The sequence below is a fragment of the Orussus abietinus genome, unplaced genomic scaffold (assembly GCF_000612105.2).
Source record: "Orussus abietinus isolate OABI.00-Male unplaced genomic scaffold, Oabi_2.0 scaffold122, whole genome shotgun sequence".
Taxonomy (NCBI): Eukaryota; Metazoa; Arthropoda; class Insecta; order Hymenoptera; family Orussidae; genus Orussus; species Orussus abietinus.
This window is the reverse complement of record NW_019394329.1, coordinates 91247-104900: the sequence shown is the minus strand read 5'-3', so window position 1 is coordinate 104900 and position 13654 is coordinate 91247. Positions and strand designations below refer to the sequence as shown.

Here is a 13654-nt window from a genome sequence, read left to right as displayed (position 1 = left end):
AGTTCGACGCCATTTTAGTTCTGGTCTGGGGTAAGTTAAAAAATTAAAAAAAAATCCAAAGTTTGATAGTGTCAGCATGATACCTAGGCGCTCACGAGTCATGTGTCAAAATTTTGGACAGCTCTATCCAATACCCTTAAAAAAAAGTGTTGTATTCGAATCAACTGATTTGAGGGGTGGTTTCACTTCACCTTAAGATACTGCGAATGATCGCAGCTTTAATATCGACCAAATCTAGTGGGACAGGTATTCTGCTTGTCCATGAACACGCGTAATAAGTGAACACCTCCATGCATTTTACAAAACGATGCAAGCATGCAAGTGCGCGAATAGGACACATGCATCAATGATGTCGCGTCACCGTAGAGGTGTGAAAAATGTCGATCTCGACGAGCGTCGCATCGACATATAAGTCCGTTCACTCGTTCAAGCGCACGTGAATTAACGGCCTTAGGACTGACCTCAGTCCTCTGCACAATGCTCTCCTTTCAACAGGAAACTTTTCTAATTCCACGAGTTGGGTTCGCCGAGTGTCGGAGTCATGTACCTACGCATAGTTTCTCGCCCTCGCGGAGATATTTCCCAACAGAAGTTGGATTAGGTGGTCAGCATTGATAACTACGTCGATGCTGGGTCTTTAAGGTGATATGAAAGTGTGATATATACATACCAAAAAGTCAAAATATTTATAAAACTTTTCTCCAAACTGGGTGCACCAAATTATCTAAAACTTTAACACATGATTATGGAGGCTGTAAGGAAGAACGCGCTGCCCGTGAAATTTCATTTTTCGAAAAAAATACCTTCTTTTGGTTCTTGTCCGAGATAAGTACACAATTTTTTTTCGAACAAAGAACTTTTATGAGCAGCGCGTTATTCCTTAGGGCCTTCATAATCACGTGTTAAAGTTTCAGACAATTCGGTGAATCCAGTTTGGAGAAAAGTTGTATAAATATTTTGACTTTTTGTTATGTGCATATCACACTTTTATGTCACCTTAAACATCCGTACATTTAGGGCATTGGGAAAGTCATAGACATACATGGATTGCGCCCTCCAATTTGGCTGTGAAGGCATCCACATTGAGAGAAGACATAAGGGCAGCTTTCTTGCATTCCCTCCAATTTTGCGAAATATCTGCGCATTGTAATTTGGCGAGAAGTTATCTAGCAGCAAAGGAGAAAGAAAAAAAGGTCCTTTGTCCGCTTCCTTTTATTCTCGCGCGATCGCAAGAATATCAAGGAAGTAATTGCGTATTTGAGGTCCATATGTTTTACGTTCATGGGAGAAGCATGCCTAAAATGGGTAGTTTTAATTTTAAATCTACCGCGTTCAACGATTGAACAATTGAAACAAACGTTCGACAATTGTACATTGTCAAGAAGATTAGGACACCCTCGCTGTTAAGGTGACATGAAAGTGGCGTCTGAGGGGCCTCGTTTATGAAACTTTTCCCGGACTGGGTGTACCGAATCGTTTCAAACTTTACAATTTGAATATGGAGACAATGAGGAAGGTCTTGAATTTTAACACTCATGAAATTTCAATTTTTGTTTAAATTTGTTTATAGACATTTTTAAGACTTAAAAAAATGAAATTTCACGAGTGTCAGGATCTTCCTTATAGCCTCTACATTCACGTGGTAAAGTTTGAAACGATTCAGGACTTCCAGTCCGAAGAAATTTTATAAACGATTGATCTCTCAGACGCCACTTTCATGACACCTTAAATCCAATGTAATGCAGTTGTCAGTGAAGCAATATTTACGGATTACAAAGTAATGAGTATTTTAGAAGTTACTCCTGAGAAAAGCGAGCGATAGGAAGAAAGGAATATTTCTATTTACTTATCATAATCTCTAATAATTTATTAAGCAGTCTTTTCAGTCAATTTTTTTTATTGGTCCAAGTGCTTGAGTTAACATCTCCCTGCATTGTTTTAATAAAGTTGAGCACTTCGCAAGGAACAAGAAACGCACCGAAAGTATCTTAAATGCTCGATATCGTACATTTGTGAGATACGATTACATTATAACCTCTACTCGCTTTACCTACACCTACCGAACAAAATAGATCGTTGCCACTTTTTTGATGATCCGAAACAGGTTGTATTTTTAATGAACTGTTCGTCGTTCGCAAACCTAAATACCAAATGCCATATACCACTGTTTTAAATGATGTGACTATTGTTTCAGTATCAATTATACTTTTTACTCTATCTGAAATTAATATCCCAGCTATTAGTATCTTTCACCTACAGTGTTACAGTTTAAGGAGCAAGAGAGACTCAAACCCGAAAGACCACCAACGTTCAAGAAGTGCTCGTAAATTTCATCAGTTTAGTGCCTCATTAAGATAAGGATTAATCTTATTTTACTCATTTGGGAAAGTCATATCCAACTGTACAATTTACTACATAAACTGTACAATGATTGACCCAATTGTAAAACCAGATTTCATCGGCCAATGTCTTGCTTAAAAAGTCTTTGATCCGATTTTCTGGATACAGGGAATATTTTCCCAAAGGAGGCGAAGTTGTCTCGGTAGTTTAAGGTGACGTGAAAGCGGCATCTGAGGGGTCAATCGTTTATGAAATTTTTCTCCGAAATGTTTGAATATTTACCACGTGAATATGGAGACTCTAGGAACGATCCCGACAACCACGAAATTCCATTTTTTTTAGAAAAAGTTAAAATATTGTTCGCAAACAGATATTTACAAAATGAAATTTTCTTAGGACAAAGACCTTCCGTAGGACCTCCATATTAACGAAGTAACGTTTCAAACGATTCGGTACACCCAGTTCGGAGAAAAATGTCATAAACGAGATCTCTTAGAGATCCCTTTCGCATTACCTTAAAGCGATTTCAGGAAAGTTTAGGTGTTATTGAAAAAAATAATAAAACTCACAACGAGATCGGAATCGCCTCGTAACATAATTGGCTGTCATCGAGTGCGTTCCGCCCACGGTCGCATTATTCATCGTCCTCATTTTCGGCGGACACGCAAAGCCGAAACTGCGGAACGACCGCGACCTTCCGTTCGAGAAAAATGAAAAGCATCCGCGGCGATGCCGATCACGTCCGAGCGGCAATAAACCGACGGCGTCTCGCGGCCTTAAGCGCGCACGACGCCTTTAAATTATTAACACGCGGATTTTACGCGACGGGTTCGCGTATAAATATCCGCTTCCCGGGCTCCGAGGCCCTCCACCAGATCCACACTTGCCCCCGCCGAATCGTATAATAGGAATGTAAATTAGCGGTTGCATTCCAGCAGCGCACCGCAATTTTTATGACGGGGTAATCCTCCGATCGGGAACTACCGGGCAGACGCCGTTGAATCAATCAGTTTTACGGGCATTTCTTTGAATTTTGAGGTGATACGAAAGAATCATTTTATATATATTAAAACGTGAAAACATATATCAAACTTTTCTCCAAACTGACTGCACCGAATTACCTGAAACGTTAACACGTAATTATGGAGGCTCTAAGGAAGAACTCGATGTTCGTGAAATTCGTGTTTTGAACAAAAATGTCTTTCTTTTGGTTCTTATCCGAGATAAATTCACTTTTTTTTTCGAGTAACGAAATTGCACGAGCGTCGCGTTCGTCCTTCGAGCCTCCATAATCTCGTGATGAAGTTTCAAATGATTCGGTGCGCCAAATTTGGAAAAAAGTTTCATAAATATTTCGACTTTTTGGTATGTATATATGACACTTAAGGTAAAATGAAACACGTCGAGGAAGTTGATCGACGTCGGAAACAAGAAGTTTTTCTAAATATCTCCGTTGCTGACGTTCGTTTTTATATTGACACTCGTGCCGAATTATATTGAGTATTGTACGAAATGTCATACTCCGTCTGTCGTTTTCGAGCAATAATTGTAAAGAAATCGAAGTAAAACTCCAGAAATCCCCTGGATTCATGGTTTCTGAGGCCCTAATTGACTGCAGAGGGACCCCCTGCGCCATCTGTGATTTCCAGGACAATTAAATTTTCACTCCGAGACCTCGTATTCCCACCGTTTTAGCAAAGAAACGCATACAACACTTTTTTTGCCTTTATCCCGTTCAAATGCGAGTTTATCGATTACCAGAGTGTTCTAAATTGTCGTACAATTGTCCTGACCCTTTCGATTCTCATATCAGAGCCTTCCATAATTGTATATTGATCGAAATATGACAGCTCGACGCCATTTTGGTTCTGGTCTGGACTGAGTTAAAAAATTTGTTTGAAAAATCCAAATATTGAAGGTGTCAAGACAATTCTTAGATGATCAGGAGTGATGTGTCAAAGTTTCGAACAGTTTGGTCTAATGCCCTTAAAAAAAAAGTGTTGTATTCGAATCGACTGATTTGAAGAATGTTTCACTTCACCTTAAGCACTCCGAGAACCTGAGTTACGGCGAACCCGACGATCCTTCTAGGTGTTCAGACAACCCTCGAACACTCAATTTACGTCGATCTTGATGCGTTGGTTCTGACGTGAGTTAGGGAGCTTTACCGATTCAGTGCATCAATCTCGCCAGATCACTTGGTAAGAACGATCGAAGAGGCTGAGTTGGAATTAGTCAATCGCTGATCAGTGGGGATAAGATAGGATGAATTTGCGTTAAATAGGATCTAGTATGTACGTGGATAAATATTGGCTAGGTTGTAAGTTCGCTTCTAAATTAAGAAACAGCCCTAGTCAACATTTTGATCTTACTTATTGTTAGAGAATTGTAGGCCTAATAAAAAAATCGTAGAACCCTTAAAGAACCCTTAAATGGGTTTAGAGATAGTCTAAAGAAGGACGATTTTTATATAATTATAGTCCTACCATGAACCTTAAAAGTGATAGATATTTCCATTTCTTCTTCTTTTAATCTTAGAACAGGTTTGATGTAAAAACAAAAGCACAAAATACAACTTTTCGTAAAAATCCAATTTATAAAAAGTTACCTATAAAACGGAGATTAATCGCACAGAAATAACGAAATCAACAACTTTTGCCAAATACGTGCACTGGGTTGCTACGTGTATAGGGTAAAGTACGAATAGATGTCCCGACAGGATAGACGCCACGTTTCTCAGATCTTTGAGATAAAAAACTTTCAGCAACATTACGTCCCTGCTTGCATAGCCTCTCCCCCCGGCACTTCACTTACGACACAACATCCCCAAAGTATGCACGCGCGAAATGTTACGATCACCTAAAGAAACCAGTGCATCGGATTTTCCCGTAAAGTTTTTCTCAACTCGAAGCAACTGTTGTAAAAATAGAAAACTGACCCGCAAGCTAACATCTTTACCTCATTTTTACTTTATAAATATGACAAATACAGACCTCCAATGTTTTCCTAGCCTCTCCTTGTAACGTTTATTTTGATATGTACGAAGGCATCTATCCGCACATAAAAGGATAGATGCCCTGGTTTAAGGTCCGGATAGTCACCAATGAAGGATAGATGCCTAAACTATCACATTTTTGGTACGGATCCAGGGCATTTCTTGTAGAAAGTGATTCCACGAGGACTGCACAGATTACGAGGATTATTGCATTTCATGTCACGTACATGTCGAGTATTAAACTAAAGTCTCATATGCTATAAGGTGATGTTCTTCGAGGTTTTTAATGTTGTCTTAGAATTATTTCTTGTTATCCATACTAGGAAATAAATTTTGTTCTAATGTAAATACCCGCCTTCCTCAATTTACGTCATTATTTTTTGTTATATATACATATGTATATACATATATATTTCTAAAACGTATGCATATTAGCTTTTATTTTCAATATTTTTTCTTTTGTCGTGACAAATTTTACGTAATTTTCATTCGTATAAAACGAATCTACGTGGAACGGATACTCTCGTAAATTGAGGGACGCTTGTACCTACGTTAACCATTAAAAACTATTTTTGTTAATTTTTATAAGTTTAAAGATAACTTGAATACTGTTCTTTAACTTTGCAAACATTAAAAAACAGATTTTTTAAGCAAATTGATTATGGTTTCATTTATTCACCCTTAGGGCATCTATCCGTTCACCCAAAGGCATCTATTTTATTCGTGTGGGATAGATGCTCAAATCGAGATCTTTCATATTTTTGTTCTATTATAACAACTATTGATCTTAGGCAAATAATTGTAGAACATAATGAAAATAAAATACTACGGTATGATATGAACATGAAATTGTTTGGAAACGAAAGCTAATAACGACTTTAGAAGTACACGTTAAAAACGTAGGCGTCTATCCGTACTTTACCCTAATACAATTTGACAAAAACGTACTTGCGAAGGAATAATTGAGCGCACAGAAGTAATAAATGACTGTTGCTAAATACGTATATTGTACAACATTTAGAACAAAATACATGTTAAAAATAAAAAAACATTTCGCGATATTTAGTATCAGAAGAAAACTGAGTAATATTATAGTTCTATCAAATACCGATAATGCTTCTAATCCGAACGGCTTTGATAGCGTTAAATAACCTGAAAATGTCAATAATGAAATTGTTTACCCTGACTCAAAGTATTATCAATAAATGAAACGTTTAACTTGAAAAGTTGAAATTTTTAATCTGAAAGCGTAATGAACGTTTACGTTAAAAATGTCATCTATGTCAATTAATCTGAAAATTCAACCATTCGTTGCGGTACAGAGAAAATGGTATTTATGTTTGTCTTAAATATGGCAGTAATGATTACTAACCTGAAACTCATCTATTTATCTCGATACCGACGGAACACAGAGATGAGTTGGGAGATTACTCACGGGCAAGGTCGCGCGATCGTCTCCTGCCCTGCCCCCCGGTAAAGGATGTGGACGGCTGACGCATTTGCCACCTGATAACGTCCAAGGACGGTCCAATTCAGGGATCCTCCTCATATCTGCTCCCAACTCATCTCTGTGATGACAAACATCGTTTAACATCTTTTAACATCTCTTACCAACAAGTCCAGCAAGATCTGCGGCGATGAACTACTCATGATGACATGAAAAAAAATGGATCCTGTTGTGCATCACCTAAACCTGGAAAGGGACAAGCAAAAGAACAAGCAAAACACCCACAAAAGCAAAGCAAGCGAAACACCCACAAAAGAACAAGCAAAACAGAACATTAAAAGAAATCCAGGAAGTCTGAGATTAGACAGCGAATAAGTTACTAAAAGTCAAGAATATTAATGGTAGATCGATCTTGTTAAATTGACTGAACTGGTATTTTTCATATCGCTAAGTAAGAAAAAATCCATTTAAATGTAGAATTGACAAAATATAATCGAAATGGTCGTTCGCCGTCTCTTCTCCGTCAATCCTGACAAAGTAACATAGAAAAACATAGGAGGAACAACGTGGCCAAAAAATGGATGGCTGACCGTTCGAAAGAACGGAAGGCCATCGTAGCTGCCCTCTTCTTAAGAGGCCGCTTCGGCATATAGCCTCTTCGACTCTTGTAGTCTCTTCGGGCAGAGCCCCCTACGTCCGGAACGCTTGGCAATCTCCTGATTTTGCGTATTAAAAAAAGTCACCCCGCGAGCAAATCTAAAAGCTAGCAAAACGACGACCTACGATCCGAGGATGCGCAGTCCGGGCGTATTGCACATTTATCCGGATTCCCAACCGCGGTCTAATTAATTTCATTCCTAAAAGAAAATTGTCATAATCGCGGGTATGTCACAGGACAGACATCCTCCGCCCTTCCAGAAGGATGAAAGATGGATAAGTACCCCAGATCCAAGATCTTCCCTCAAACCGCGGGAAGAGATCCCGCCCTAGCCTTGCCTGCTTACATCCAGACGTTCACTCCAGACAACTGTCCTAACGCCCTAACTATATTTAAAATAGCAACCACATTCGTTTCAACACACTGGCTCCACGGTTCTCTCGCATTCCATCAGGGGGCAAAGAGCCTAATCCTAGGGAGCGCATTCCAGGATGCCTTCGACCCCCGAGTTCAGTTCTCGCATTCAAACGTCCCATCGATTGTCATCGCCGGTTGAATAAAAAAAAATTAAACGAATACATGGAATCGGAACACGGATGAAAATCGAAGGAATTCACAAAGTTACAATTTACCATGCCTTCTGGCCCTGACCCGATCGACTCGCTCCCGGAGTAGTCGAAGGGCGAGGGCCAGCAAGAAACGCGGCTACAGGAAGAGGCACCTACCGTCGAAGACGCTGAAAACATCCTAAGCTGATTAATTTATACATCGCTAAAACGAGCTATCGACTCTACTCGCCTTTTATAATTCAGAATTTCGTCAAGAGAGAAAGGCCAAGCCCAGTTCGCACTGCGGCCCCGGGGTAGTGGAATGGAAGGCTTGGCCGAAAAATCCTGTAATCTCTGAAGCTGACTCCTCGTCGAGGCGGCTGTTCTAAGGCGACCCGTAAGAATATCGAGATGCCACCTCGACTCGTGTCCGACTCCTCGCAAAACACTTCTCCCGAATATTTTTTGAATTAACGGAAAAAACTCCACGAAACCGGTGGCTCCGAAGTGGAAGGGTCGTCCGACATCCCGGCGTTCGATTAAGAATCGCGAACCGAAATCGACCGCGGACCCGGGAGAAGACTAAACTTAGTCTAAATTGACACATAAGAAATAATGAAAATCCGCGCAGCCACTTGCGAGTCGGCGAAAGGTCGTCCCGTCGACTCGGGAGGATCGCGGCCAGGGGTCGCGCTATATAGGGATGACTCACTTATGGCAGAGATGAGTTGCGCCGCCACTGAGGGGTAACATATGGCAGGTACGTTAGCCGCTCGCACCAACTACCAGGGGGCAGCACAGGACGCGATCGCGCGATCCTGCCCGTGAGCAATCTCCCAACTCATCTCTGCGAAACAATGCTTATGGCCGTTCACTCAGTACGTGGAAATTACAGCGCAGCGCGTCAACGCGTCAAGAATAAAAATCACCTAGAACTACGACGAAAGTGATGCACGAGGTAAAATGCAGTTCTGAAAGGTTTTTCATCCTCGACGCGCTGACGTGTCGCACGCTATGTCACACCCGACGTGCTTAGTGGAACTCCGGCCCCATCATGGCGCCCCTTGCGGCAACTCTATGAAATTTGAGAGCGCACCACGAAAGTACATTCGTGGTTCATCGCCTATGCGTCAAGAAAATCAGATAGCAGAAAAGAATGCGAGAGCTACGAAAGCAATGCAGGTAGAAGACGATGATGAACGCGTTGAGTTAACGAAACTTGACGTTCAGTGTTTTCAGATGAATTTAATTGATAGAGGATAGCGCGAAAAAGATCTGAACAAATTACCGTGTCTACAAAACGGAAAGTATTTTAATTATGCTAAATATGGGTGATGAGTTCTCTTACCTGTTCTAAACCCAGGAGTCATTGAAAAAGCATCGTCGACAAATGCCGAACAGCGCAATAACGCTTGTCTTAATTGAGGGCGAAGAGAGTCAAGCGCCGAAGAGAGATAACGCTCGCCTTTAATTTTTGTTGAAAAATACCAATCAGCGCGATAGCGCTTCTCTTAGTTTATGTTTTTGGTGTTAAGTAGAGAAGGAAGGAAGAACGCGCTATTTCGACAGACTCTGAGTGCACCGTCAGTTGTCCATAGCGTTAAAATTTGGATTTTTTTATATGAAATCTAAACAGCGCGATCGCGCTGCCTAGGACTCAAACGGTTAACTGAGAAATAAATATGTATCAAACTAAAGTACCGAAGTTTGGTGTGAAGTACTCGTTAAGTACTCGATGTCGTTCGCATATGCTTCTTATAATGCATTTGATGCGATAAGTAGGACGTTCCAGGTCGAATATGGAACATAAAATGTAAAATAGGACCAAGAAGGGCTTACTTAAGTTACACAGGTTTAAAATACGGCTACAATTTCTAGTCGAGGCTCGAGTCGAGATTTTAGCCCCACTTTGAACCTAAACAAGACCTCTTTTGATCCTAGTTCACTCTATGTGTCTTAGTTTTGACTTTAAACATTCCACTTAATGGTAATTAAATTTTATTTTAGATCTTCATAATTTGCATATCGAAGTTAATTAAGTTTTTGAAGTCCGACTTTGATTCCGTTATGTTAATATTAGAACCCCCCCCAAATTCCTAAATAGTTCTTTTAATGGGATATTCTCCAATATTTCAGAACACAGATCTAAAACTCCTTTACAATCATATTCAATTTTTTCGATGGTTATAAAGGAGTTTTTGATTTCCGTTTTGTCAGTTTAAAGGTTGCATAACATTTGGCTTTAAATTTCTTTATTTATGAAATAGTCTACTTTTTGTAAAATTTAGTAAAGAATACTTCCCTTGGATTTTTGACGTATATAGGATTTTGTTAAGTTTTGTCACGATCTTTAGAATTCTCTGAAAAACATGAAATAATATTTTTTTTAGAACTTCGTCCAACGAGATTGACTTACCTGAATGTGAAGTTATATATTATGGACACAATAATTACGTGAAAATATTAAAATTGAATAGGAATCGAGAGTTATTGGCAGCGAGGTTGATCGAGGCATCACGCGTGTCATTCAACGGCAGAAAGACATTTCCGATGCGCAACTGCTCGCATGCACATTTGACCGTTTATGTGGATGCTTGCATATGGTACTTCTACGGAAGAAATCTGTAGATTTAAGAGATTCAATCTGTGAAATCTTCAGATTTTAATCGGAAGGCCTATCTATGTGTTTAACCTTTTCGAAAACGATAACCTGAAAAAAGTGAATCTGTAATATCAACAGATACTTTTTGTTGTTCCTACAATTTTATAATACTTCAAATATCCCAGTTTTATCGCTGTCAATATTAACAGCCATTTTCAACTGCATTTACAGATGGCTCTTACAGAAATGTTTCTGCTATCTGTACATGTTTGAAAGTAAAGTTAGCTGAATTAATTGTTTAATGGAACAGCTTTTAACCGCATTGAGAACAAACGTTTCCAACAGATAGACATCTGTAACTTTTAAGTTCTTATTTTTCTCCGCGTACAATCCATTTAAGACTTACACCTAGAAGTTCTGAAAAGAATCAAAATTTCGATTCGGGAATCCGGATGATGACGTTAATGTATGGTATCGTTCATGTCGCAGGTACTGCTTCAAGCGGCACTGGTTTGGAGACAAGGAAATTCCGCTCCCGCGAAAAGGAACGACATCCTAGCAGGAACGGAGTTCCTGTCGGTCTTCATAAACGGAGCGATGGCGCCGACGCCGCCGAGACGTCGAGGCCTGAGACGTGGGCATCATACATCGGATAACGTCCCCGCGGAATCTCAACACGAGGCGTCCATCTACAGAATTTCGAGGACCTCGAACGTGAAACCCGCAATAACGCATGGGGCGTCGCGAGAGGACGGGTCCAAGTTCTACCCCGTTAGCCAGATCGGGACCAGCCAGAAGTCCGACAGCAGGAGTGTCCCAACTTCGCAGACGGAAGAAACCGCGAGTAGAGTCAGCACCAAGCCCAGCTCTCAACCGGAGGTAGCCCTGACTGTCCGAGATCAGGCTGGGGAGGCGAACCGCGGCAAACTCAATAAAAGTGTCAATCAGAAAGTTATCGGGGTCAGTGTAACGTCTACCGTGGAGGCCACGCCGTATAAAGTCAGAGTGGAGCACTACGATGCAGAGGGCAAGGCAACGGGGACTAGACCATCGACTACGACGACCACCAGCACGACGACTAGGTCCACGTTGACGACTACCGTCAAGGACGTTGCTTCTAGTTCCACCCTGACCATAACGCCCCTTCCAGCGTTGTTGGTCACAGAGGAGCTTAGCAACATCGTGTCCGAGTCCAACAGGAGCGAGTTCTCCGTGGACGAGGAATCGCCGAACACCAGCTGGCGCGGGAGGGTAACGCCCAGGCCCATTCCGAATCGCTCTTTGGCATCCTCTGCCCTGAGTCGATGGGGCTCCAGGAGAGAGGAGGTCGAGGATTCGGCAGCCAGCAGCAGCAGCTCGGAGCCCGTCGAGGAGAGCTACGAGGTCTCTGAAGAGCACTCCGAGCCCCGGGAGACTCACGAGGAGCCTGTCGAGATGGACCATCCTCCGCAAGGTCGGAAAGCTGGTAGACACTACGATGCCTCTCTGTACAATCAGCCTTCCAAGGCTTACAGTCAACCGGTCAAAATGTACAGCAAGCCAGCCCGGATCTATGGCGAGCCTGCCAAGGTGTACAGCGAACCGGCTAAAGTGTATGCGGAACCTGAAAAGGTCTATGGAGAACCTGCAAAGGTATACTCCGAGCCCGCCAAGGTGTACGGTGAACCGGCTAAGGTCTACTCCGAACCCGCCAAGATCTATAGCGAACCAGCAAAAGTATATGGAGAGCCCGAGAAGGTGTACTCCGAACCGTCTAGGATCTACTCCGAGCCTGCCAAGATCTACTCCGAGCCGGCCAAGGTTTACTCCGAGCCTGCCAAGATCTACAGCGAACCCAGCAAAGTCTATGGTGATGACGGTCGACCACTGGACCAGCGGGAACCCGAGGAGCAGAACTACGAAGTTGACGAAGCCGTCAGTGTTGGGAGTAATGGCAACGTTCATGGGCCACAAACGGTCACGGAGTCCTCCACCGACGCGGAGGATGGTCATAAAGTCAGCTACGTGGTGGAGGGCCGGAACTATAGGAAGTACCGGGTGGAAGAAAGGACTCCCGATGGCTTTATCGTCGGCGAGTACGGCGTGGTCAGCCACGATGATGGTTCTCTTCGAGGTGTGCGGTACACTGCCGATGGCACCATTAATCCTCGCCTGATCTACGATGCTTTGATGAAGTTCCTCGCTCTCTAATACTTCGACTCCAACGGGAATATCGACGATTGAAGCTGCACTCGGAGAAATGGATTGTTGATTTGATAAACGCTGTTTCTGATACGAACATAATGGTTGTGTCGCTTTGGAGCCCTTCGAACGTTTTCTGCCCGTCGTTGGGCGCGCCTGGTGAACAATTCCGATCATCGGCTATCTATTCTAATCCCGGATGAATCGATTATCATATCTATTGAGCAATTCATTCCAAGTTTATCAACGATAAGATCAGTAGTTTGTTATTAGAAAAGTTGTTGAAACCGATTATAAAATGATAGCACTGATAAAATAGGGATTTTTATCTAGAAACGAAAGTCACTCGAGGGACTTCGTTTGCACAACCTTACTCGTCCAGGAAACCGCTGTGATCGAATCGTCCTAAAGCAAAGAGATTCGTACGGTCAAATCGCAGCTCGTACGGAGGAACCTTGCTGATCTATCTAAGTCAAACGAAAACTATCATCGAATCGATGGAACTTCTTCCGAGTGTGATCGCGACGCGCAAGCGAACGAACAATGACTGATCCTCTGCTCTTGCCAACTCAACTGCCTCACTTGTAATTATTAAGGAAGCGATCCTAGACGTTTAAGGTTAACAGCGGAGCGTTCGGCCCGACGATCGAGCTTGATCTTCGCTGACATGAAAAAATCGCTCCGCTAGTTTCTTGAGGACTTCCGGCAGCGTCGCGAGAACCGGAAGTCATCAAGGTCCACGGTTCGATCCGGAGTATCGGACGAAGAGACCAAAGGTCGATCGTGCAACTTCTTCGGCAAATATCGAGCACTACCATTTAAGACTACTTCTAGTTCTAGTTAACAGTCGGAATTGAGAAAGGTGCAATGGTTCGTAAGCCGA

General features: G+C 42.1%; 1 protein-coding gene across 1 annotated transcript; it reads left to right on the top strand.

The window, feature by feature from the left end:
* The first annotated feature begins 10542 nt into the window (after positions 1–10542).
* Positions 10543–12862, top strand: LOC105700174. Its single transcript, XM_023431795.1, has one exon. The coding sequence runs from the start codon at positions 11059–11061 to the stop codon at positions 12778–12780; it is 1722 nt and encodes a 573-aa protein (XP_023287563.1). The 5' UTR covers positions 10543–11058; the 3' UTR covers positions 12781–12862.
* The last annotated feature ends 792 nt before the right edge of the window (positions 12863–13654 follow it).